This window comes from Bactrocera oleae, chromosome 3 (assembly GCF_042242935.1).
Source record: "Bactrocera oleae isolate idBacOlea1 chromosome 3, idBacOlea1, whole genome shotgun sequence".
NCBI classification, from domain to species: Eukaryota; Metazoa; Arthropoda; class Insecta; order Diptera; family Tephritidae; genus Bactrocera; species Bactrocera oleae.
In genome coordinates this window covers 29,568,623-29,593,922 of record NC_091537.1, presented here as the reverse complement: position 1 = coordinate 29,593,922, position 25,300 = coordinate 29,568,623, and the positions used below count along the sequence as shown (strand labels likewise).

General features: G+C 33.5%; 1 protein-coding gene across 4 annotated transcripts in view; it reads right to left on the bottom strand.

The window, feature by feature from the left end:
* The window catches only part of drongo (Arf GTPase activating protein drongo), a 111,096-nt gene extending 85,796 nt beyond the window's left edge, over positions 1-25,300 (bottom strand). Inside the window, exon 1 of one of the 4 annotated variants that reach the window (XM_014237948.3) lies at positions 24,171-25,300. In XM_014237948.3, the coding sequence (XP_014093423.1) occupies positions 24,171-24,340 (170 nt within the window). In that variant the 5' untranslated portion in view covers positions 24,341-25,300. Of the gene's footprint in view, positions 1-7,421; positions 7,441-24,170 lie in introns of those variants that run through there. The other 3 variants (XM_070106343.1, XM_070106345.1, XM_070106346.1) reach the window with 3 other exon arrangements.

The window sequence follows — 25,300 nt, the reverse complement described above, 5'->3', positions numbered from 1 at the left end:
CAAGCAAAATGTGAGACCACCGCCCAACATACAACTTAAATATGGCACACACTCTAAGTGTCACGTAGCCGAACAAACATTTGCGAAAATTTTATGAAAAGGAATGACAGAAAAACTCGATTTGAGTTGCTGGACTCTTTTTGCTCGTGTGAATGCACAGTGCGACTCCAAAAGAGAATTTGCCGATAATTAGGGTCAAAAGAATCCCCATGTAAACGCAGTATAACCAAACAGACGTAAAATACATTTTAAGCATTTAAACATACACAGGCATACGCATATCGTTATATATTGCAAAGTGTTATAGAAATAAACAGAGGGTTTGATTTTTCATAACTTACATATAGCACATATAAGCCTATGTATGTGAGCACACAATTTATCAAGTTAGGGCTTACTCTACAAATTTAAAAACAAAAAGTAAGGAAGGGCTAAGTTCGGATGTAACCGAACATTTTATACTCTGTCAAAGTCAAATGGTATATTCGTTTTAGAAAAAATATTAATACTCACTGACCGACATATTCGGCATAAAACTGGTTAGAATAACGAAAAGCATTATAGTATTATATGGAAGTTGAGGTTAGTATTAACCCGATTTTATAAATTTTTGCTAATACCACATACTACTAACATGCCACAGACTAATAAAATGCTCCCACTGTTTTATTAAGGTAAATCACATACCATCACTAATCATGTGAAGTAAAGTCAGACGAATGTTCGAAAATCCTGATATTAGTTACGCAGGAGCTAGGTAAAATTTTCACCCGATTTGATCCATTTTAGGCACACAGATAGCAGGTTGTGAGTAAAACTCGCTCTCTCATTTTCATTGAGATAACTTACATATTGGCCGATATATGCTAGACAAAGTCACCCGGAAGTTCAAAAATCTTTATAATAGGTATATGAGGGCTTTAGGAAGTATTGATCTGATTCAACCCATTTTTGACAAAAAAAACATACTATTATCGAGAGTTTCATTTATTTATTTTATTATATGAATTTCCATTATATATATACACATTGACCGATATTTTTGGCACTGGGGTCCACATATACAGCACCGATATAATCATTGTTGCTTGATTTGCATACTGGAAAGTGAAAAAATCAGATGAAATTTAAAATGGTGTTATATGGGAAATAGGCGTGGTTGTAATCCGATTTCGCCCATTTTTGCACTATAACATAAGAAATGAAAAGAATGTTATATATTGAATTTGAATGTCTCTGGCGTGTTTAGTTCTTGATTTATCGCGCTTTTTGTACCGTTATACGGGGAGTGGGCGGGATTGTCACCCGATTTCACACTGTAGGTAGAGGTGCTAAAAACATTTTCTTCCAGTGAATTTTGTTATTATAGCTTTAGCGGTTTAGGAGATATGCACATTAAACCTATTATAGGGCGGGACAACGCCCACTTTTAAAAAAAATTTTAACTGCAGATGACCCTCCCTAATGTGATCCTGTGTACCAAATAACAGTCTTGTATCTTATTGTGGAGCTTAGGTTTGGCAATTTTTTTGTTTTTGATTAATGGCGTTTTGTGGGCGTGGCAGTGGTCCGATTACGCCCATCTGCAATACCAACCGTCTTAAGGTACCACGAAACATGTGCACCAAGTTTCATAAAGATATCTCAATTTTTACTCAAGTTACAGCTTGCACAGGCGGACCGACGGACAGTCACCCGGATTTCAACTCGTCTCTTCATCCTGGTCATTTATATTTATATATATAACACTATATTTAACTTGATTATTTTTGGGTGATACAAACAAACGTTAGGTAAACAAAAAATAATAATTCTTTAAATAAACTAATAGAAATATTGATCGAAAAATACTTGAATCTTCAGTGTTATAGGAATGGCCTCACATATCAAATTTGGTTGAAATTAGTTCAACAGTTTCTGAGATATAGGATTTCATCAAAAGGTTGGCGATGCTACACCTAATTTCCAATTTTTACACCTCCTACTATGAAGCTCGTATTTCAACATAACCGTTATATTGGGCGTGGGCGTGGTTATTATCTGAATTTTTCACAGCGTATCAAAAAGTGCTAAAAACACTTCTTCCCAGTAAATTTGGTTGAGTTAGCTTCAGCGTTTTGGGTGATATGTAGATTAAACCATTTAAGGGGCGTGGCTACACCTACTTACAAAAAAAAATTCAGCCAATAGGTGTCTTTTGTTATCTTAATCTAATGCTTGGTTATGACACAGGTTTTCTTTTAATGGCGTTTTGTAAGCGCGGCAGTCGTCCGATTACGCATATCTGCAATACCGACCTCTTTGGGGCCAAGGAGCATGTGTACCAAGCTTCATCAAGATATCTCAATTGATACTCAAGTTATCGCTTGCACAGAAAATCGAATATCGCGGCAGTCGTCCGATTACGCATATCTACAATACCGACCTCTTTGGGGCCAAGGAGAATGTGTACCAAGCTTCATCAAGATATCTCAATTGATACTCAAGTTATCGCTTGCACAGAAAAAATTACAATTATAACAAGTAAGGAAGGGCTAAGTTCGGATGTAACCGAACATTTTCTACTCTCGCAAAGTCAAATGGTATACTCGTTTTAGATTTCTTTGTGAATCTTGCCGCCTTGTTCTATGTTGACCGATATTTTTGATAAAAAAGTCAGCTATAGACACTGGGGTCCACATATTGAGTACCTAGGGGCTTGAACAGTTTTGATTTGATTTTGACAGTTTTTGGCCACAAAGTAGCATACTTTAAACGTATTATTCACGCAAAGTTTTACGCCGATATAATCATTGTTGCTTGATTTGCATACTGGAAAGTGAAAACATCAGATGGAATTTAAAATGCTGTTATGCGCACCATAGCATAGAAATATGATAAGAATATTATGTACTGAATTTGGTTGAAATCGGTTAAGCAGATCCCAAGATATCTGTTTTCACCTAAATGTGGGCGGTGCCACGCCCATTGTCTAATTTCGAACGCGGCTCCTACAAAGTCAGCTCATACGATCCCTGTGTTAAAATTTAATGACTGTTTAGTGCTTGACTTATCGCGCTTTTAGTAGTTTTTAACATTACCGTTATATGGGGAGTGGGCGGAGTTGTCACGCGATTTCACACCGTAGATAGAGGTGCTAAAAACATTTGTTCTCAGTGAATTTTGTTATTATAGCTTTAGTAGTTTAGGAGATATGCTCATTAAACCTACTAGGGACGGAAGCACGCCCACTTTTGAAAAAAAAATTTAACAGCAGATGCCCCTCCCTAATGCGATCCTGTGTGCCAAACCAGCCTTGTATCTTATTGTGGAGCTTAGTTATGAAAATTTATTTGTTTTTGATTAATGGCGTTTTGTGGGCGCAAGAAAAATGTGTACCAAGTTTCATAAAGATATCTTAATTTTTACTCTAGTTACAGCTTGCACAGACGAACGGACGGAAGGACAGTCAGCCACCCGGATTTCAACTCGTCTCTTCATCCTGATCATTTATATATATATAACCCTATATCTAACTCAATTAGTTTAAGGTGATACAAACAACCGTTAGGTGAACATAACTATTATACTCTGTAGCAACATGTTGCAAGAGCATAAAAACATACATTCATACATACAAGAAGCTAATAAAAGCGTTAAAAAATAGCGTAGCACATGGCAACCATATAGCTATAACAGTAAATTTAATTAAAATCAAAATTTATTATACTTAAATTTTATTGAATATTTTGCACTTAGTAGAAGAGATTTCGAAAAATTGACTATCGACCCTAATGTTTTCATATGTTCTAATCAGTTTAAATTGCAAAAACTATAAAAAATAAAAATAATTATATACATACATATGTATGGAAAGTGTGAAAATAAACAAAAGCATTTTACGTCGCAATAATTCTTTGGATTGAATTTTGCGCGGGCGAATTCGGTAGCTCACACATTCCTCTAACTTAATATACAAAATGTGCATCGCATAGGTACGTTATATACATATTTATATATGTATACATATAAATAGATTTATGTCAATGTATATAGAATTGTAGAAATACATAAATACAAGTACATGCATATATATTTTGTGTACAGCCTTGCACTTGAATTTTTAAAACGCAAAAATAGTCTGTGCACAAAACTGCAATCAATATGAAAATGCAAACTGTTAACTGTTTTATAGTTAGTTATGTATTATTGAAAATAATGTATAATTATTTGTTATTTTTTTATTGTTTTTCTATTGAATTGTGTTTTGTAGCCTGCTTGTCTAATCTTATATACTTCAAGAACCGGCTCACAATTTTATTTCCTTTTTCATTGTATGGGTCATAAACATATGTATACAAATACATATGTTGTTATCGTAAAAAAAAATATTTATAAGCCTAAAACACTAGTTTTATATTTTTATACTCTTGCAACATGTTGGTACAGAGTTAGTACAATAGTTTTGTTCACCTAACGGTTGTTTGTATCACCCAAAAAAAATCGAGTTAAATATAGGGTTATGTATATGCAAATGATCAGGATGAAAAGACGAGTGGAACCGGATGTCTGCCTGTCCGTCCGTCTGTTCGCGCAAGCTGTAGCTTATACATGAGTTCCTTGGCAAGAAAGGTTTACACAAATAGTGCTTTGGGTGTGTCATCTTGAATCTAAAAATTGTCAAAATCGGATCATAACTGTTCAAGCCCTCACATACCGAATAAATGGAATGAAAAGTCGTATGACTGCCTTTTTGCCGGTAAATATGTGAGACATATTATTGAAATTCGGGGGAAATGTTTCATTGATTCATTAATACCATATTATATTACCTTAGCTCTCACATACCTAATATACAGATTTACGAACATTTAGTTGGCTTTATACCACTTATATCGGCCAGTGTGGTGTTTCTGTTTTAATGAAATTTGGAGAGCGTGTTTTTCTAATAAAAGTGTATCTTTATGCTTGAAATAGATAAAATCGGGCGAAAACTTGCCTTAGTCCCCATATAACTGATATTCACGATTTTGAAACATCCGGCTGACTTTACTCTATATATTTGTATACGTATTTATGAAATTGCTTGAAAATAAGTTCTCAGGTAACCTGAGTATATATTTCTCTGCCCACAATGATTTTAGCATAATTTTAGCTGACGGGAAGTAAAATATAGTAATAAAACTAAGTGAGTCTATGACCTTCATAGTAAGTTAATACGATACCAAGTTTCATTGAACAATCAAGTTGAATCTTTTCGCTACATTTCTTAATATAAAGTTTTGCCCCCATCTGAAGGGTTTTCCCCGGCTTTAATCATTGAAAGTTGCAAAGGTATAAAATGTTCGGTTATGCCCGAACTTATCCCTTCCTTACTTGTTGTTTTTATATTAGAAAGCAAGTATTTCTACTAAGTTGTATTCGTATTGTAATGTAAAAGTGCAAACGCAATTTAACTGTACAAAGTCAAAAGCAATAATGTTTTATAACGGTGTTTTGTGCATTAAAAATTCTATATATTTTTTACAATCAATTACTAGTTCAGATCTACTATAAGGACAAAATAGAAATTATTGACTGATTCAATTCTGTAAATTCCTAAGTTATTAAAAGCGGTAAGTGCACTGAGATGATTCTTACCATGTTCGAGGCTCTGAATGAAATGATTACTTCATACATAATAAATATTTAATTATAATCCATATTCCTATTTATTGTGCGAAGATACCATGTCTATTTTGCGTTTATATTAAAAATATCTCATAACTAAGTGCAGGTGGAAAAGTTATAAAAGCAAATAGATTTATGAATTCTATCAGAGTGAAAAATTTTAATGCCAACACCTCGCTGACCTGTCAGAATCATAACTGCTAGCAGTTGATAAAATTTAAAAATCGTTTAGAATGCTTTTCAATTTATTTTCAGTGCATACATGTACAAGGTCCGGCACTCGAAGTGTAACCAACTTCCGACCGCCCGCGCAGCTGACGCACGGGCATCAGCTGTTTGTAAGTTAGCTAAATGACAACTTAGAATATTGTTTACAAGCACACAAAAGCATATTGCCGAGAGTGAACGCAAAAAAAAAATAAATCTGTAATGGACTTCAAACGTAATAGTGTGATTACATTATATATAGCTAGAAAATCACAATCAGCGAATGTTCGAGAGCTCAAACACCTAAAAGTGAATAAAGTTTTCGTTTATCGCACCATAACTCGATATAATAATACCTCTAGCATCGCAAAACGCCATGGTGGTGGTCATCAAAAGACTGCAACGTCATGTGAGATGGATAAAAAAGTGAAGGAGCGACTTGAGCGAAATCCCCCACGAAGTGCCTATCAAATGGCCAAAGAACTGAAAATATCTGACCGTAGCATCCGCCGCATACTAAACAAGTAAGGAAGGGCTAAGTTCGGATGTAACCGAACATTTTATACTCTCGCAAAGTCAAATGGTATACTCGTTTGAGATTTCTTTGTGGATTGAATGATATTTTCGGTAGAAGGTCAACTATAGGCACTGGGGTCCACATATTTAGTACTTAGGGGCTTGAACAGTTTTAGTTCGATTTAGACAATTTTTGGTCACAAGGTGGCATATTTTAAACGTATTATTCTCGCAAAGTTTTACCCCGATATAATCATTGTTGCTTGATATGCATAGTGGAAAGTGAAAGAATCAGATAGAATTGAAAATGTGTTATATGGGAAATAGGCGTGGTTGTAGTCCGATTTTCGCACTATAACATAGAAATATTAAAAGAACGTTATGCACTGAATTTGGTTAAAATCGGTTAGGCAGATCCCAAGATATGGGTTTTCACCTAAAAGTGGGCGGTGCCACGCCCACTGACTAATTTTGAACGCGGTTCCTATAAAGTCATCTCATACCATCTCAGAGATAAAATTTAATGGGGAGTGGGCGGGCTTGTCACCCGATTTCACCCATTTTCACACCGTCAATAGAGGTTCTTAAAACATTTTCTTCCAGTGAATTTTGTTATTATAGCATTAGCGGTTTTGGAGATATACACATTAAACCTATTAGGGGCGGGACCACGCCCACTTTAAAAAAAGTTTTACTGCAGATGCCCCTCCCTAATGTGATCCTATGTACCAAATAACAGTCTTGTATCTTATTGCGGAGCTTAGTTATGGCAATTTGTTTGTTTTTGATTAATGGCGTTTTGTGGGCGTGGCAGTGGTACGATTACGCCCATCTGCAATACCAACCGTCTCCCGGTACCAAGAAACATGTCTACAAAGTTTCATAAAGATATCTCAATTTTTACTCAAGTTAGAGCTTGCACGGACAGACGGACGGACGGACATACAGTCACCCGGATTTCAACTTGTCTCTTCATCCTGATTATTTATATATATATATATATATATAGTTATAAACAATTCTTCAATTCTCAAAACGATTGGATTTACTTGACTGAACGTTCAAACAAGAATTTTAGTCATCGATTGGCCACCAGGAGGCAGCACCCGCCACTGGTAATGGATTGGGCCGCTGTAACCGCAGATGAGCGCTCTAATCGTTTTCATCGAGCGTGGTAGACCATGGACGTTCCAACAAGACTCGGCACCATCCCATAAAGCTCGAGTGAACTAAGAATGGCTGAAAAACAACGTTCCGAACTTCATAACGTCCACACAATGGCTCTCGAATTCATCATATGATAATCCGATGAATTGTTTCCGAATTTTGTGTTATTTTCACACATTTTGTACTTTGAACTGATTAAAAGTTATATTCCAAACTGAATGTATGGCCATTTTAATTGTTTACACTTCGAGTGCCGGACCCTGTAATATAAATATATGTAAAATTAATAAGAAAAGTTGAGCTAAGTTTAGATGTAACCGAACATTTCATACTCTTACAACTTTCTAGGACAAAATCCGGGGAAATACGTTTAGGCGTTGGCAAAATTTCATATTCAATAAAGAATGTGGCGAGAGAATTCAACATTTACTATTCGACGAAATCGTGAATGAATTATGATCAAGTTTGATATTTTATTAAGTTATATTATAGGTCACCGAATCAGTTAGTTTTACAACTAGATTTTATTTCCAGTCAGGAAAAATTATATTAAAATCATTCTTAAATTAGATTATCTGACATAAATTTAACCGAAGAGGCTAAATTTAATATATAAAGTTAATGATATTAGGATATGAGATTAAGGCCAAGGTCTAGACCACCGCCCTCTGTTTAAATTTAAAATCGGCTCCTACAAAGCCTTCTCATATCATCTCAGGTGTAAAATTTTATGTTTCTGGTGCATTTAATTATAGATTTTTCGCACTTTTTTTTAATGAAACCATTATATGGGGAGTGGTTACCATCCGCTTTTACCTATTTTTATGCTGGCCCAAGAACTGTCGAAATCATTTGTCCTGTGCAAATTTGGGTGATATATCTTGAATGGTTGGGGGGATATATACATACAACCTATAAGGGGACGGGGCCACGCCCACTTTTCTACAATTTTCCAATCACAAATGCAAATAGTTGTTACGATTCGTTGTACCAAATTACAGTTTTGTATCTAAATTTGCGGCTTAGTTATGGCCATTTATGTGTTTTCGGTTAATGGCGTTTTGTGGGCGTGGCGTGTTCCACGTACACGTGTACAACTTTTTATTAGGATATCTCAATTTTTGCAAATTTTTAGGGGATACAAACAACCGTTGGGTAAACAAAACTATTATACTCTGTAGGAACATGTTGCAAGATTAAAAATCTTATATGTATGTACAAAGGTATGTTTAAGGTTGTGCTGGTAGAATCTAGTGTCTTTGAGATATGCCTAAACTGGATAAAATCGAAAGAAAACTTGCCTGAGCCCTTGTATAGCTGATATCCATGATTTTGAAACCTCGGCTGATATATTAAATTTAGCCTCTCCGGTTAATTTTATATCGCATATATTTTATACGATGATGATCTAAGCAAATATGATTGCAATCTCTTCATGATTTCTTCAAACAATGATTTTACTAAATTCTTTAATTGAAGGTATTTAGCCGGCTTTGATCCATGCAAGCTGCAAGAGTATAAAATGTTCGGTTACACCCGCACTTAGCGCTTGCTTACTTGTTATACCCTGAACAGGGTATATTAAGTTTGCCACGAAGTTTGTAACACCCAGAAGGAAACGTCGGAGACCCTATAAAATAAATATATATATAAATGATCAGCATGATGAGCTGAGTTGATTTAGCTATGTCCGTCCATCCGTCCGTCTGTATATATGCAAACTAGTCCCACAGTTTTTAAGCTACCAATCTGAAATTTTGCACCTGCCCTTTTCTCCCTGAGAAGCTGCTCATTTGTCGGAAAAGCTATACTATAGCATATAGCTGCCATACAAACTGAATAATCGGAAGCAAGTCCTTGTATTGGAAACTATTTTTATTTGACGTAATATCTTCACGAAATTTGGCATGAGTTATTTTCTAAGGTAACAATGTAATTCACGAAGAAATTGTTTTGATCGGATGACTATAGCATATAGCTGCCATACAAACTGAACTATCGCAATCAAGTGATTGTATGAAAAACTCTTTCATTTGACGAGGTATCTTTACGAAATTAGGCATGAGTTATTGTTTGAGGCAACAACGCAATCTCCGAAAAATTTGAACAGATCCGATTACTATAACATATAGCTGCCATATTAACTGAACGATCGGAGTAATGTCCTTGTATGGAAAACTCTTTCATTTGACGAGGTATCTTCACGAAATTTGGCACAGAATTTTATTTAAAGCAATAGTGCAAGCTCCGAAGAAATTGTACAGATCAGATGACTATAACATATTGCTGCTATATTAACTGAACGATCGGAGTAAAGTGCTTGCATGAAAAACTTTTTCATTTGTCGAGGTATCTTGAGGAAATTTGGCATGAGATCGGATCGCTATGTCATGTAGCTATCATATAAACTGAACGATCGGAGTAAAGTGCCTGCATGGAAAACAATTTTATTTTTATTGCCGATTCACGAAATTAGATCTGAATCAAGTTATTGTAAGGAACCTTTGTATCTCTGAAGGGTATTATAGCTTCGGTGCAACCGAAGTTACCGTTTTTTCTTGTTTTTATTTGTTTTTTATTGTATGTGTGAGGCAACGTTTGTAAATTCAATACAGTAATATTTGATAATAAAAGTAAACTAAATGCATGTATTAAAACTTGATTGGGCATCGTTAACCAGAATATAGGGTTTCACCTAAAGGTGGGCGGTGCTACACCTACTGTCTAATTTTGAATGCGGTTCCTATAAAGTCATCTCATACCATCCCAGAGATAAAATTTAATGTCTCTGGCGTGTTTAGTGCTTGATTTGTCGGGCTTTTAGTAGTTTTTAACAGTACCGTTACAGGGGGGTGGGCGAGGTTGTCACCCGATGTGCACACTTTCGATAGAAGTGCTAAAAACATTTGCTCTTAGTGAATTTTAGTTATTATAGCTTTAGTCTTGCACAGATAGACGGGCGGACGGATAGACCGTCACCCGGTTTTCAACTCGTCTCTTCATCCTGATCATTTATATATATATAATCCTATATCTAACTCGATTAGTTTTAGGTTATACAAACAACCGTTAGGTGAACAAAACTATTATACTCTGTAGCAACAGGTTGCGAGAGTATAACAATAGTAGATTAAATGAAATTAACACTATATTAGAAGCCGGCAAGGGGCCTTTGGTGAACGATTTTGAATGTCTGTCAATGAAAAATTAGCCGAAGCGAAGAAATAAATTTGTCTGAGAGAAGATACCAAATATTTATGTAAATCATTTTGCAATTTTGTAGGATTTCCAAATTTCTGCATTTATATGATATCCTAAATAAATTAAATCGATTTTATTATTTGTAAAGAGTACTTGAATCAATTTCTTATTTTCTTGCTGTAACTGTAAAAATATTTACAAACAAATTTTATTTTTGTTGTATCAAAGTTATTGAAAATATAGCAAAAGACGAAAACTAGAAATAAAAACAATCGGAACTTTCTAACACCTTTTGAACGTGCCTCGCTGAATTTTCGATTTACAGCTAGGGAAGACAAGCTTCGAATGGTGGAACAATATATTTGATATAAACCATTATATAGATAAAAACCAATGTATCTAAACCATGTTTAATACCACTGAAAATTTATACTTACACCCAGATAATGAGCAAATGTCTTCTCTTCAGTCAATACCCTTTCCTGCAGGGTGTGCAAACTATGTCCTCCGCAAGCAAATGCCACCAATACAAGAGGTGTCCCAGACACAAACTCATACAAAATTGTAGGCATCAAGCCTTATAAATGGCTGTGTAGCTATGTAACTGCTCGAATAAAAATAGGTAAAGCGTTTCATTTATCTAGATTGCGGTAAAGCACGCAAATACTTGTGACTGACGGAAACAAATAAACCAAAACGTGTGTATGTATGTAGGCATGTATGAGCAACAAGTAAGTACAAACAACGCAGAATATATTGAATTCTTTCTAAATCTTCTAAAGCACTTCATTTGTATTTCACATTTTGCTGATAACCTGGGAGTGCACAAACGAACATATAAACACATACTTAATTCTAATTATTAATCAGCCGTTAAGTTGAGGCGCCAAAAAGTCTTTGTCGCAAATCCCCAAACATAAAATTTATTGCCTAATTGTTATCATTGTTGATTTGGCAGTCAGTCCAGCTGGAAGCCAAATGGCAATAGCACCATTCTGCAGAAAACACATTTATTCAAAATAATTCTTCAAATCAGCAACGTCTGTTTAGTAAGCCTTTGTCATGCGATTTATTGAGCAATTAAGTTGAGTGAAAATAATTAGCAAAATGACAAATCAATAAATAAGAATTAATCAAATCAATTTCCCTTACACAATTTAACGGCGAAACAGATTGATTGGCTGGTTTAGAGTAATTAACTGTATGTGGACCACTATAATTTTTAAATAAAGTTCGGAAGATAAGAATTATTTTAGAGTAAATATCTAAAAAAAAAAATGTATAAAAACATCTGTACCAAATAATTTTTTTTTATTGCTTTTCTTATATCAAAATAGTCACAGAGCTATGTTGCTGGGTTAAAACATTCGGCAGGTTAAAATCTGGGTCAACAGCGGACGGGAAATTTGCGTTTGGATTCAATAGGTTATATAATTATGCTTATACATATAATAACTTTAGTTCATAAAATGTATTAGTTCTCAGGTATGACTCATAATAATGTCTAATCGTTTCAAGAATATTTTTGCTGAAATGTTCAAATAAGTCATTATTTAAAATTCAATTTAAATTGCCCAGATAACAATAACTTTTCAATTTCTTTCTTAGTATACAAATACATATGTTTAAATGGAAGCTAATTTTATTACTTATAAATTTCTGTATTAATTCATAATTTCATAAGTAGTTATGAGTTATAGAAAGTTTTAGAACGTACCACAAAATGTATACAAGGAAGTGGAAAATATATTTATTAATAATAATAAGCCATGTTTCGAACTGCAATTTTAGAAAATAAGCCTAATAAAATGTAGCTAGCATAAAATTATTCTGTAGTGACTATACAATAAAAAGACGGTCGAATCAACACTATCTATGTTCTGAAATCACGTGATAGTTCTATTTTGAAAAACAAATTCCTACGGTACGAAACACGTTTTAGCCTAAAAACTCTAAGAATGTACCATTCGAATGTGGAGGAACAATTCGTAGACAGATGGTTCAGAAAAAAGCTTATAGCTATGGAGATAAAGTTGCATAAATAGGAAGTTTCCCAAATACAGAAATCAAACTACGAAAGAAACTTGAAGCAATGATTCATTGACATAAGTATCAAATTGCTGAAGACGAAATTTCACTCAAATGGGACATGATATGGGATAACGATTCGAAGCACACAAGCAAAATAGAAATTTTACATTAAGTATTGGAACAAAAATATCTTTTATGTTAGCAATCTTAGAATTTTCTCTTAATATGTACAACCATTTTACTGTATGAAGTATATTTTTACCCGATTTACTTTATTTAGTGACCATGTGTATAAATTTAATTTAAATTTGTGTATATTCAAACCTTCATTAACGGTTCCTAAATCGAAAGTTGAAACAATTACGTTTTGATGCAAATGTGTATGTAAATAAGAAAATTAAGCTTAATTAACTTTCATCTGAAATATATACAATATGTGTTCCAAAGTAAACAGGACTTTTAAAAAAAAGACAGAACAAATGGTTTTATCGGCAAAAACAATTAATTTTATTCAAAATAGTCTCCTTCTACTTTAATACAGCTTTTTGCACGGTCCAAAAGCATGTCGAACGAGTGTTTTAAAAAATTTCGAAAACATATAATTTTTTTATTTTATAATAAAAGAGTGTATATATTTTTTTAAATTTTCTGATTTTTTTTTTTTAATGATAAAAAAAAGCATGACATCGTTGAATGTCGAACCACCCCTGTCACACGATTTCGTCCCAGCCAATGTGTCAAGGACAGGTTAAACTTTAAAATATGAAAAATTAATTTTAAAAATTTTACATTAGAATACCCCATAAATACAACAAATACCAATCATATATTATGTAAATATATATCATATTTTTTGTGATAGACTAAAATGTATATGCATATGTACATACATACATATGTACCATATATGTATGTACACATAATAATTGATGTACTTTTTTTGCAGGCCAACAGTCCTTTAGTCCAAATTTGACAGACCTTTGCCGGAAAACCATAAATACGCGCTCGTTTCTATCATGCAGACCTAACTGTCGTGAGAAACTCTATAAATTAAACCCGTATCTAATTCTATGACCCCTACTGTAAGTAAGCAAGTCGTTAGATAGTCTCTAAATAAAATCAAAAAAGGTCAAACAAGCAAGTGACTTAAGCAAAGTCATGAAAATAATGATGTGTTGAATTCAAATTATCAAATTACAGTACCTAAGAAAGTAGCTTGCGAAATGTAACGTCTTTAAAATGCAAACATGCAATTTCACACAGGTAGTTACATACAATGGATGTAGGTATGTATATATTTTATTTTTATTTCTTTATTTTATATACATACATATGTAAGCAGTTGTACCCTGCTGCGAAGGAAGGAAGGAAGAGCTCTAAAGGTCAAATAACAAACTTTGCAAATGAAGCGATATTCTTAGCTGTCTACTTGTCTGCTCACCTACTTTTTTCTTACAACTGGGTCTGGCTTCGCAGCCAACAGCAGATACGTAACAGAAAGATGGAAATGTAAGGTACACCCTTATTTTAGTAGATAAAATATAAAGATAGCCTGGTTGAAGAAAAGATAATAACTAACTCAGTTTAGAGTTTTGTACCTTTTATCGAGAAAAATTGAAAGTAAATAGCATTTGAATAGCGATGTGAGCGTGTGATATGAAGAAAATGGCTTATGACTTAAAGAAAATGAGGATTATTTTTAAAAATTAGCAATTGTTGGAAAAGCAAACAGATCTTTCTTCAAGTAAGATGGTGGTAAGGTTAAAGATTCGCATATTAAATACTGTTATATGCGGAATATTGCTTATATAACTTATACAAATATGTATATACATATATGGTACATATGTGTATGTTGGCTTTTTGGATGATGAATTGATAGAATTTGAGGGACAGATAGATTATAGCGATAATTGGACATTCTAGCAGGATAACGCGCCGGAGAGTTTTTTAACTCGAGAAATATTCCGTTATTGGACCAACGAGCAATAACCAGAGATCTAAAACCCACCGAGGACCCCTGGGGAATACTTTCCGCAAGAGTTTTCAAAAATGACAGAACATTTCAGATCCCCAAGCAGTTAAAAGAGACAAGAGTGAAATAATATTAGCCCAATTACACTAAAATCCTTGGTAAACTCATTGCCATTTCATCTACAACAAACAATAATTCCAAGAGAAAAACATATAAAATATTAAAATTACAACTTCTTATATTAAAATAACAAAAAATGCACATAAAATTATTTACTACTGAATGAATTTTCGCTTTAATTTTTTTCAGTGCACGTGAGTCTTCATTCATTTTTAATTTTGGTTGTAACATTACTGCTAATATGAACAAAAAAATATAAATTTGCATACGTCAAATAAGGGTCCTACAAATGTGTATATGCCTCTAAATAGCTTATGTATTATTTTCATACGCTAAGCATATAGATTCCACAATAAGCTCTTTCACAGCAGGAATAAAGTCCCAGTTATCTTTACCCACCCAGGAGCACTTTTGTGAATTTTCTAATTAAAAATTTTTTATTTACAAATTCAGATTTTGGAAAAATATTTTTTAATTTAAAAATTGGAGTAACAAATAAACAACAACACTTTCAAGTCAATATCAGGAATGAGAAGGAAAAGAGTAATGATTTTCACATTTTTTAAAACTTTTAACTAAGTAATTAAACGTAAATGGAACAAAGAGTGTTAAGCTATGTTGAAATTTTATTAAAAGTAAGCTTTCTTTTTACAAAGAAAACTTAAATAGTAGAATACGAAATAACTACATATATTCGTAGGACCGAAATAATTAAAAAATAAAAAAATGTGCGTGTCGAAAACATATTTTTGTTTTTAATTTTTAATTATAAACTTGATTAACTTTTTTATTTTCAATCATGTTTCAAATATGTACATAAGTTTCTTTCTTTCAGAACAGAACATATTAGAGCAGGAGCAGAGCATCTTCTAAAGAAAATATTATTTTTTTTATAATTTTTAAATAATAATACCGTTATTGAAATGCCAAAATTTCTATGCGCAAAACTCAAAAGGCACTTATCCTATAAAATAATATAAAGCAATAAGAAATTAATGTAAACTACCAACACAAGTTACATGGCAGTAAATGGTAATATCCTCATCGAAAATCTGACAGTAATACTATATATGTATATACATATGTATGTAGCTTTTGGATAAAACAAGATTGCACGTTAATAGCCAGCGGAAATTATAGTAACTTGTGCGATTTGTATGTTAGTGAAGTGTGTATATTTTCTTAGGCAAAAGGCAAAATGTTTGGCTTCGATTATGTCCAATACAAGTATTTGCAACGGATACGTCAATCGCGTCGGTAATAGTTTATTGAGCATTTCCGCGTACAAAACGTAGCCAAGGAAATAAAATATTAGTAAATAATTCTACACCACGTACATGTGTGCATTTAGGCATGCCCCTTAACTACCGCTGCATACACGCTATACATATGTATGTATGTATGTCCATGTGAGACCAATGCGTGCACATTTTTTGAGTGAATGGCAGTCTAACAACTTCCTCATCTTCTCCCTTCCGCGTTAATTCTTTGCTGCTGCTGTAACAAGTTTTTGTATTAGCCACATACCAGCAACAACCAGTCGTCAACCTATTTAATATATGCCGCATCAAATGCGACCTGATCGCCAGCATTGTGCACTGTGAGGCGACTCATTAGCGATGGCGGAGTCACAAATGCAACAGTGGAATTCAGCTTAAGTAAATTGGGTCATTCGATCGTTAGAGCTAGAGTGAGAACATATGCAACCAACACAAGGGGAGCAGAAAATAAACATACATATACATATATCTGTATACATAAATATAAATAGGAATAGACTAATTTTTTTGCCTCCATTGATGAAAATACACAAACACAGCTCAGATACAAACATACGCTCTTATGGTTTGTGCGTCTCCATGCGGGGCTTCTCAGCGCACATAATTCCATAATTTTCATACGCTAAGCATACAGATTTATATACAGATGCGCATAACTGTATGGTGCAGCTACGCTAATAAACAGCGAAATGCACTAAAAATCGTTTTGTCTTAACACCAATATTTCTATAAGCTGGTAAAACTTTTTGCTTGATTTCAAATTTAAAATGGTTTGTCAAAATTTATTCAAAAAGTCCCGTTAGATTACAAACCTCAGGTCTTTTTCCTTAGTAAGCTTAAATTGCAGTTGGTCACGTAATTAGCAATGCAGCGTTTTAATACTTTTTCATCCACATTTACAAATATTACAATAAATTTGTAAAGTATAGCGCATATTTAGCTTGGTATAAAACGAGCAGACACAAATCTTGTGACGAAAGTACGAGAGTCATTATTATTAATATGCGCAACGATGGGAAGTCCTATTTTTAGATCGCTAAAGATCTCTAAAAGAATAGTCAACGCTGTTCAGTATTTTAAAACCCACAAAAACACACTAAAAGTGCCACACAAGAAAAGACCTCGTATAACTAGAGATGACGAGCGAATCGTAAGCGAATCAAAAAAAAATACCCCAAAAAACAGCAAATGAAATTCGAGTATATATTTTTTGGAAAAATGATAGGTTGAAACTATCAAAAGATGTTTAAGAGAAAAAGGACTCTTTGGGAGGATTTCCCGGAAGAAGAAACTGCTGTCAGAGCGAACTCGTAAAAGTTTGAATTCGCTGAGAAATGTCGTCATTGGACCCTAAAGGGTTGGAAAAGAGTCCTATTTTCGAATGAAACGAAAATAAATAGTTTGACCCCCAATACACTCGTCCCACGCTGAAGCATGGCGGTGGTAATATAATGATAATGAAGCTATAACAAAAATTGAGGGTCATATGGATCAGCGTCAGTAAATTGCTATACTAAGAGACGATGGATGGACGAAAATATTATTTTTTTTATTAGACTGGCCTTCGTGCACACCATTGAGAATCTCTGGGAACTAAAGGTAAAGATGGAATGGGAAGCAATTTCCAAAAACACTTGTGAGAAGCTACTTGAATAAATGCCTCCCAGATGTGAAGCAGTTATTCAAAATAATGGCTTTTCCCCAAAATATTATCTTTTCAATTGAAAAAATTAACTAAATACCAAGCGTTGATAATTATATGACTAAGCGGTTTTGGTAGAACCTTTTCCAAATAGTGAAAAACGTAATGCAGTATAAAATTAAATTAACAATCTACATATTATTTAAAAAGCTGTGAAATGGCGGTTAATTATCCTCAAAATTTTTAAATTACCTATTCTTGTCAACTTTTCGACTTATGAATGTTAACATGATTCAAACAGCAGCGTTGCTAATTAGGTGACTGCAGCTGTATGTAGATATGTATATTTTACAATTCTGGAGTATTGCATTACATGTGCATTATCCAGTTTATTTATGGTGGTGTGCGTGTTTGTCTTCTCATATGCACGTGCTACACTTGCCTGAAAATATGTACATAGGTATATACAAATATGTATGTGCGAACACTTCTGTGGCAAAACCGAAATCTACAATTTCATTTAATGAATAAAAGCTGACATTAAACTAGAATCAACCTATTTGCATTTTTATTGATCTTAATTAACCGATTTACTGAAGTGTTTTAGGTGTTCCATATGTGTGTACATCCATGTATAAAAATATACATAAGTATGGATGTACATACATGTGACCTAAATATTAATTAAGAGTAACTAAATAATGTTTTCAATTGGTGTACTTTTTATGAAAAGGTTTCCTTGCACTTAAAATTACTCGAAGTGCTGTAATTTTGCAGTTTGTTAATTTTCCCGTTTCTAGACAGTCGGGTCTACGTAACCGGAACGGATCCGAAATTTTAATAACTCCCAACTAGACAGAAATTCTCCTAATTATTTGAGAAATGTTTTCTGCTGATAGAACAAGAACAACAATTATAATTTTTTGTACACAAATACCGGTTAATATCCAACGTATATGTTGCAGTTTGTGTTTTAACGACCTAAAGGAATTCTCTTAGCAGTTTCAGCGAAAGTTGCTGTGATACAAACATTTCACCTTATTTAAATCCGAGTAGGTGAGGTTTTATGGGAACGACTGTTACTGGAATGTATTTCTCCAATCTAATATATGCTATGTTCATGTTATAACCCTACTTTTGAAACTTTAGTTAATGAGGGCTAAGGGAAGTAATGACACCATTCAACCCATTTTTAATACATAGACATACTATTATCAGGAAAGGATTCTCTTTGAATTTCAATTAATTCAAGAGTGGGAGGGGTTATCATTCGAATGCATTTCGTTGTACCAAATCAGAGTTTTTTTTCTTAATTTGCGGCTTAATTATGGCAATTTATAGGTTTTCGATTATTTTTAATTTTGTAGGCGTAGTAATAGTCCGATTAGGCCTATCTACTATACCGGACTTTTTTTGGTGCCAAGAAGTTTCATCAAGATATCTGAATTTTTACTCAAGTTACTGCTTCCACGTAAACATATATTTATTGACAAATTTAGGTATACAAAAGTGGTGTCGACTAATAATTAATATAAGAGTTTAGACATTGTCTAATCTACTTAATTATAAGAATGATTATTATGATATAAGCTTAATTATGACAATAAATAAATAGAGGCCAAAATTAAGGAATAAAATATATTTGTATTGTAGAAAAAAATAATAATAATATAATAAATGCTTACACTATAGTTATGAAACAAGTTCAATTATGTGTTGATAAATTGAATTACAGCAATTGGAATTATAATTTTGCGTTAGTTTATGAAGTCTGTCAGACGGTAGCTCTATATTAGACAGAAGGTGCAGATTCATAGTTAGATTGAATATATTACTAGTTTGTACACACACATATAAAAGTATTGTAGGTGTACATAAATACATACATATAAACATCTGCATATATGATGCGCAATTTGTTCATACTAACCTGGTAAATTTCACTTTTTAAACAACGAATACAAATAAAGATTATGAATTCGTTTCTACTTATGCAAATAAGTATATTCATACATACAAGTAGTTGTTTATGCATGTATATGGGCGTGTTGCCATTTTGCATACAGTCATGGCCATGACTTTGAACTAAAAAGTAATGGTTTAGAAATCAGTAAAACTAAAAACTATTCTGATGAACAAGTATGTATGAAAGCAACATACATTAGATATGAGCAAGCATACATAAACAGTGTCGGATAAAACTAAAGTACGAAGTTCACCTTATACACATTTAGTTAAAAACAAAATGTAAACGTTTTGCCAAAGTTTTAATTTTTCTATGAATACAATAGGATTATATGTTTAAAACACAAATTTATCAAGCTGAACCTCTTTTTACTACAAATAAGATTTTGACATACAAAAATTTCGCATAATATGTATATTTGCTAAGACAAAACTAAAGCACTAAACTATATTTATTTACTTATTGACCTTAATTTCAACAAGTCCCGTTAAAATTCCAACTGTAGTTAGAAACCGTTATTTGAAGAGTGTGCGTATTTTTAATACAATTAGATTAATCAATTGTGATCAACTCATGGTGTCAAGGATGACATGATGCGAGACTCTCTCATTTTCGCTGATTTTTCTGTTATTCTCTTTCCCTGATTATTAAAATCAGGGAATTTCGAACAGCTGATGTTAAAAAAGGCGGGATGCCAGAAATAAACCCGCTAAAAATAGCTAACAAAAGCAGTGCGAAAAGAAATTTCAAGGAACGACACAAATACCTATTATACTTTTGAATAACGTGCAACTAAATTTTATTTGTTAATTTAATTTAAAACGTTCATTATAAAACCATGATCTTTTTTTATGACTTGTATTGTTTCTTTGTTATAATTTTTTTATTTATATGCTATTTTTTATGTTATGTGATTTTTTAAAAATTTTATGATGTAAATACAAGTATATAGGGATGTATATGCGTTATATAAGCCTACTCGGGGACGGAGCACCTAAAAATAATATCGAAATGCAAAATACCCCCAAGTTTTTTTTATAATACCCAATCCATTTTCGTTCGACAGTGGCATGATTGGCAAATGTTATAAAAAATGTGGGTTTTGACAGCTCTCTCTCAATTCAAAGAGTCTCGCATCATTTCATCCTTGATGGTGTTGTTTTGTAATAATAAAAAAATATTTGTGAAATGGCGCGTAATAAGTCTCAAAAATTATAAGTCGTTTTCTTTCTTCGGGCTCCCTAACCACAATTTATGTAGCAGGTTAAACTCCTACTTATCCAGAATAGACCCAGACATACCAAACACATGTCCTGCGTGCAATGAGTCTCCGAATTGACACTAACCACCTCTTTGCATGCCCAACGAACACCACTCATCTAACACCCTTTTCCCTATGTTCCGACCCCGTCGAAACAGCTCGTTTCCTGGGCCTCCCGTTAGATGACCTCGACGACAACCAATCTAGAATTTATCACCCAAACGGGGATAAGGTAACCGTTACAACAACAACCACTAGCCTGCAGGACATGGCCATAGTGCGCTTCATAAAAAAGATCCCATTATATCAACTAAATCAATCCAGAGTGAATTGGGCTTGAATATTTCGTGCAGATCCATCCAGCGACGATCTGTAGAAAATAACTTTATAACCTGCAGAAGTGCCAAAAAGCCATAAATTTCGCACAAAACTTGAAAAGCGTGGCTTGAATTTGCAAAAGCTCATGCTAACTGGAGTATTACAAAATGGAGGAGTGTACTTTTTATACTCTCGCAACCTGTTGCTACAGAGTATAATAGTTTTGTTCACCTAACGGTTGTTTGTATCACCTAAAACTAATCGAGTTAGATATAGGGTTATATATATATAAATGATCAGGATGAAGAGACGAGTTGAAATCCGGGTGACTGTCTGTCCGTCCGTCCGTCCGTCCGTCCGTGCAAGCTCTAACTTGAGTAAAAAATGAGATATCTTTATGAAACTTGGTAGACATGTTTCTTGGTACCGTGAGACGGTTGGTATTGCAGATGGGCGTAATCGGACTACTGCCACGCCCACAAAACGCCATTAATCAAAAACAAATAACTTGCCATAACTAAGCTCCGCAATAAGATACAAGACTGTTATTTGGTACACAGGATCACATTAGAAAGGGGCATCTGCAGTTAAAACTTTTTTTTTTAAAGTGGGCGTGGTCCCGCCTCTAATAGGTTTAATGTGCATATCTCCTAAACTGCTAATGCTATATTAACAAAATTCACTAGAAGCAAATGTTTTTAGCACTTCTATTGACGGTGTGAAAATAGTTGAAATCGGGTGGCAACTCCGCCCACTCCCCATATAACGGTACTGTTAAAAACTACTAAAAGCGCGATAAATCAAGCACTAAACACGCCAGAGACATTAAATTTTATCTCTGAGATGGTATAAATTGGCTTTATAGGAACCGCGTTCAAAATTAGTCAGTGGGTGTGGCACAGTCCGCTTTTAGGTGAAAACCCATATCTTGAGATCTGCTCAACCGATTTCAACCAAATTCAGTGCATAACGTTCTTTTCATGTTTCTATGTCATAGTGCGAAAATGGGCGAAATCGGACTACAACCACGCCTATTGCCCATATAACACCATTTTAAATTCCATCTGATTCTTTCACTTTCCACTATGCAAATCAGGCAACAATGACTGTATCGGGATAAAACTGTGCGTGAATAATGCGATTAAAGTATGCCACCTTGTGGCCAAAAATTATCTAAATCGAACCAAAACTGTTTAAGCCCCTAAGTACTAAATATGTGGACCCCATTGCCTATAGTTGACCTTCTACCGAAAATATCAGTCAATCCACAAAGAAATCTCAAACGAGTATACTATTTGACTTTGCGAGAGTATAAAATGTTCGGTTACATCCGAACTTAGCCCTTCCTTACTTGTTTCTGATAAGTTCAAGTACAATATTAAAAGAACTGATGGATTAAAGCTGGTACGATGACCAAAAGGTCAACGTTTAAATCCGCATTATTTACAAGATACTGTGAAACATGGGGGAGGTAATGTAATGGTTTGGGGATATTTCTCAGATCATGGAGTAGGCCCGATCCATCAAACTTATGTCATCAAAAGGATCGTTTTATGTACAAAAACATCCTTCGAAACGTTATGCTTCTTTATGATGACGAGGTAATACCTTTAAAATGGAATTACCAACACGATAACTATCCGAAACAATGTGTAAAGGATTGGTTTATTTCCAATAAAATAGAAGTTTTGAAATAGACCGCGCAATCACCTGATCTCAATCCCATAGAGAATCTATGGGAAATTGTAGATCGTAAACTTCAGCGGGAAAATTGTAAAAACAAGGACTCTCTCTTTACCCAAGTCCAACGGGCATGGAAAAACATTTCTCAAGACATCTTAAATTAATAATTGAATCTATACCACGAAGATGTGAAGCCGTTATAAAAAACAATAGATATGCCACCAAATATTAACAACAAATACTATTGTAATGTGCTTTAGTTTTTTCGTATATATTTTATGTATATTGTTAACCTTTAGGTCATATTAAAGTGTAAAATGAATTAATATGTTACGTTTTTTTTTAATACATCAATAAAAATCTATATTTTTTTAGTGAAATAAAATAGAAAATATTAATTTAATAACAGTAAATAAATTTTATGCAGTTAAATGGTAGGTATTGTAAATTCCGTGCTTTAGTTTTGTCCGACACTGTATATGTATGTACATATGTATTCGTGTATATGAATACCTATGTATTTAATTACAAATGACATCTATCTACACTTTATATCTAGTGCGAATAGGATACAGCTTTGATCGTGATCGCAGTTGCTATTTTTCAGCAAGTTTGTCGATGAAGTTACAGTCTAGCTAAAAGTTGATTCTTTTAAATACTTTGTATTAAATTTTGTCCAAAGGCTTGTTAAACACATATTATTTTGGAACGTGATCCTGCTCTAAAAAAAAAATTTTAAGAAATCGGACAATATCTTTTTTTTCTCTTTTAAACCTGATAACCAAATTCATAGAAATCACAAATAATGAATCATCGATAAAGAAACCACTGATAAAACATGAAAAAGTTGAACCAATCTCAATTTAACTGATATATTTATTATCACTGATATCAAAGCTTTATGCATAAAATTGTTTGAAACAACTATGACTTTATAACCGGTATTTCAAAAAATTTCTAAAATTTATTGATTTTTCAGCGAAGAAAAAATTAAATCCGGTTGTTGTATGTGCCACTTATTGGTGATTTAAATATTATTGGAAGTACTCGGGACAACTAACAATGATTTTAAACTACAGTCGGTAAATAATTTTGGTATCTAAACATGTATAAAATATCTCATTTGCTTAAGAATAGTTTAAATGTTCACTTACAGCACTCCTGAACATCTGGTACAAACAAACGATCCAATTGTCATGTTAACGTACGTGGGACCCTTCTGGCCACAATCAAAACATTGCCTATTGCCACCACCGTTGATCACCAATTCTCTTAATACCTGCAGATACTTGTCATCCTGTTTCTTGCGAACCACAGCTGCCATATCCGCAATTTGTAATGAATGTGACTGCTTAGAGGTACTAAGTTGAGAATGAATTATGTTGTTTTGTTGTTGCTTTTCCCTGAGAATTTGTTGTAATATGTATGGTTCCGCAGTTGTCGTTTTGATCCCCTTGGTTGTAGCTGTTGGAAATTCAGCTTCACTGTCAGATGACGCAAACCGCTCTGTATCCGATGGTGGATTAGAGACAGACGTCCCTTGGGGATCCGTAATTTCGGAATGTAATGAAGAGTTGTAAACAAAAACGAATTGAATTTTGTTGCCTTGTTTTGTTTTTTCCTTAAGTATTGGAAAAGGCGACACAGTTCTTTAAAAAAATTTATAAATTTTTTAAAATCAGTTAATTTCACACGGTAGATTTTCCTATATAATTTTGATATTATTCTGCCCAGAATATAAGCTCCAAATCCCGGTGATTAAGAGGACATAATATGTGTATATTTGGGAGTACAAAATCACAGCACTACACTTTTACGTACTCGTCGCAACCAACCAAACTTATTTATGCAACTGCCACTGTCACTGACACTTTTTACAATGAATCCGCAACAACCATAGCAATTCATCGACAAGTAGTTAGGACCGTTATATATTTGTGTGCATATATATACTTGAATTTTTCTAACTATTTACACACTGCACTTTGCAAACAAATAAAACACCTTTTTATATATTAGTATTATAATCATTTAAATTTTTGCTTTGTTTTATATTGAACTGACGGGCTTTCGATATTAAAACGCATATTACGCGACTCTTGAGGAAAAGTTATTTAGTAAACATCAGCTAACAACAGATAATAAGAAGGACCGTAATATAAATTCCACAACAATACATCAATAAACCACGAAATATAATAAATCTACTACCTCTGTTCTTTTTGCTCAACTGAAAAATAACTTTTGGTCTAGTTAACGTCAAGAGAAAACTTTCAAGTCCAGT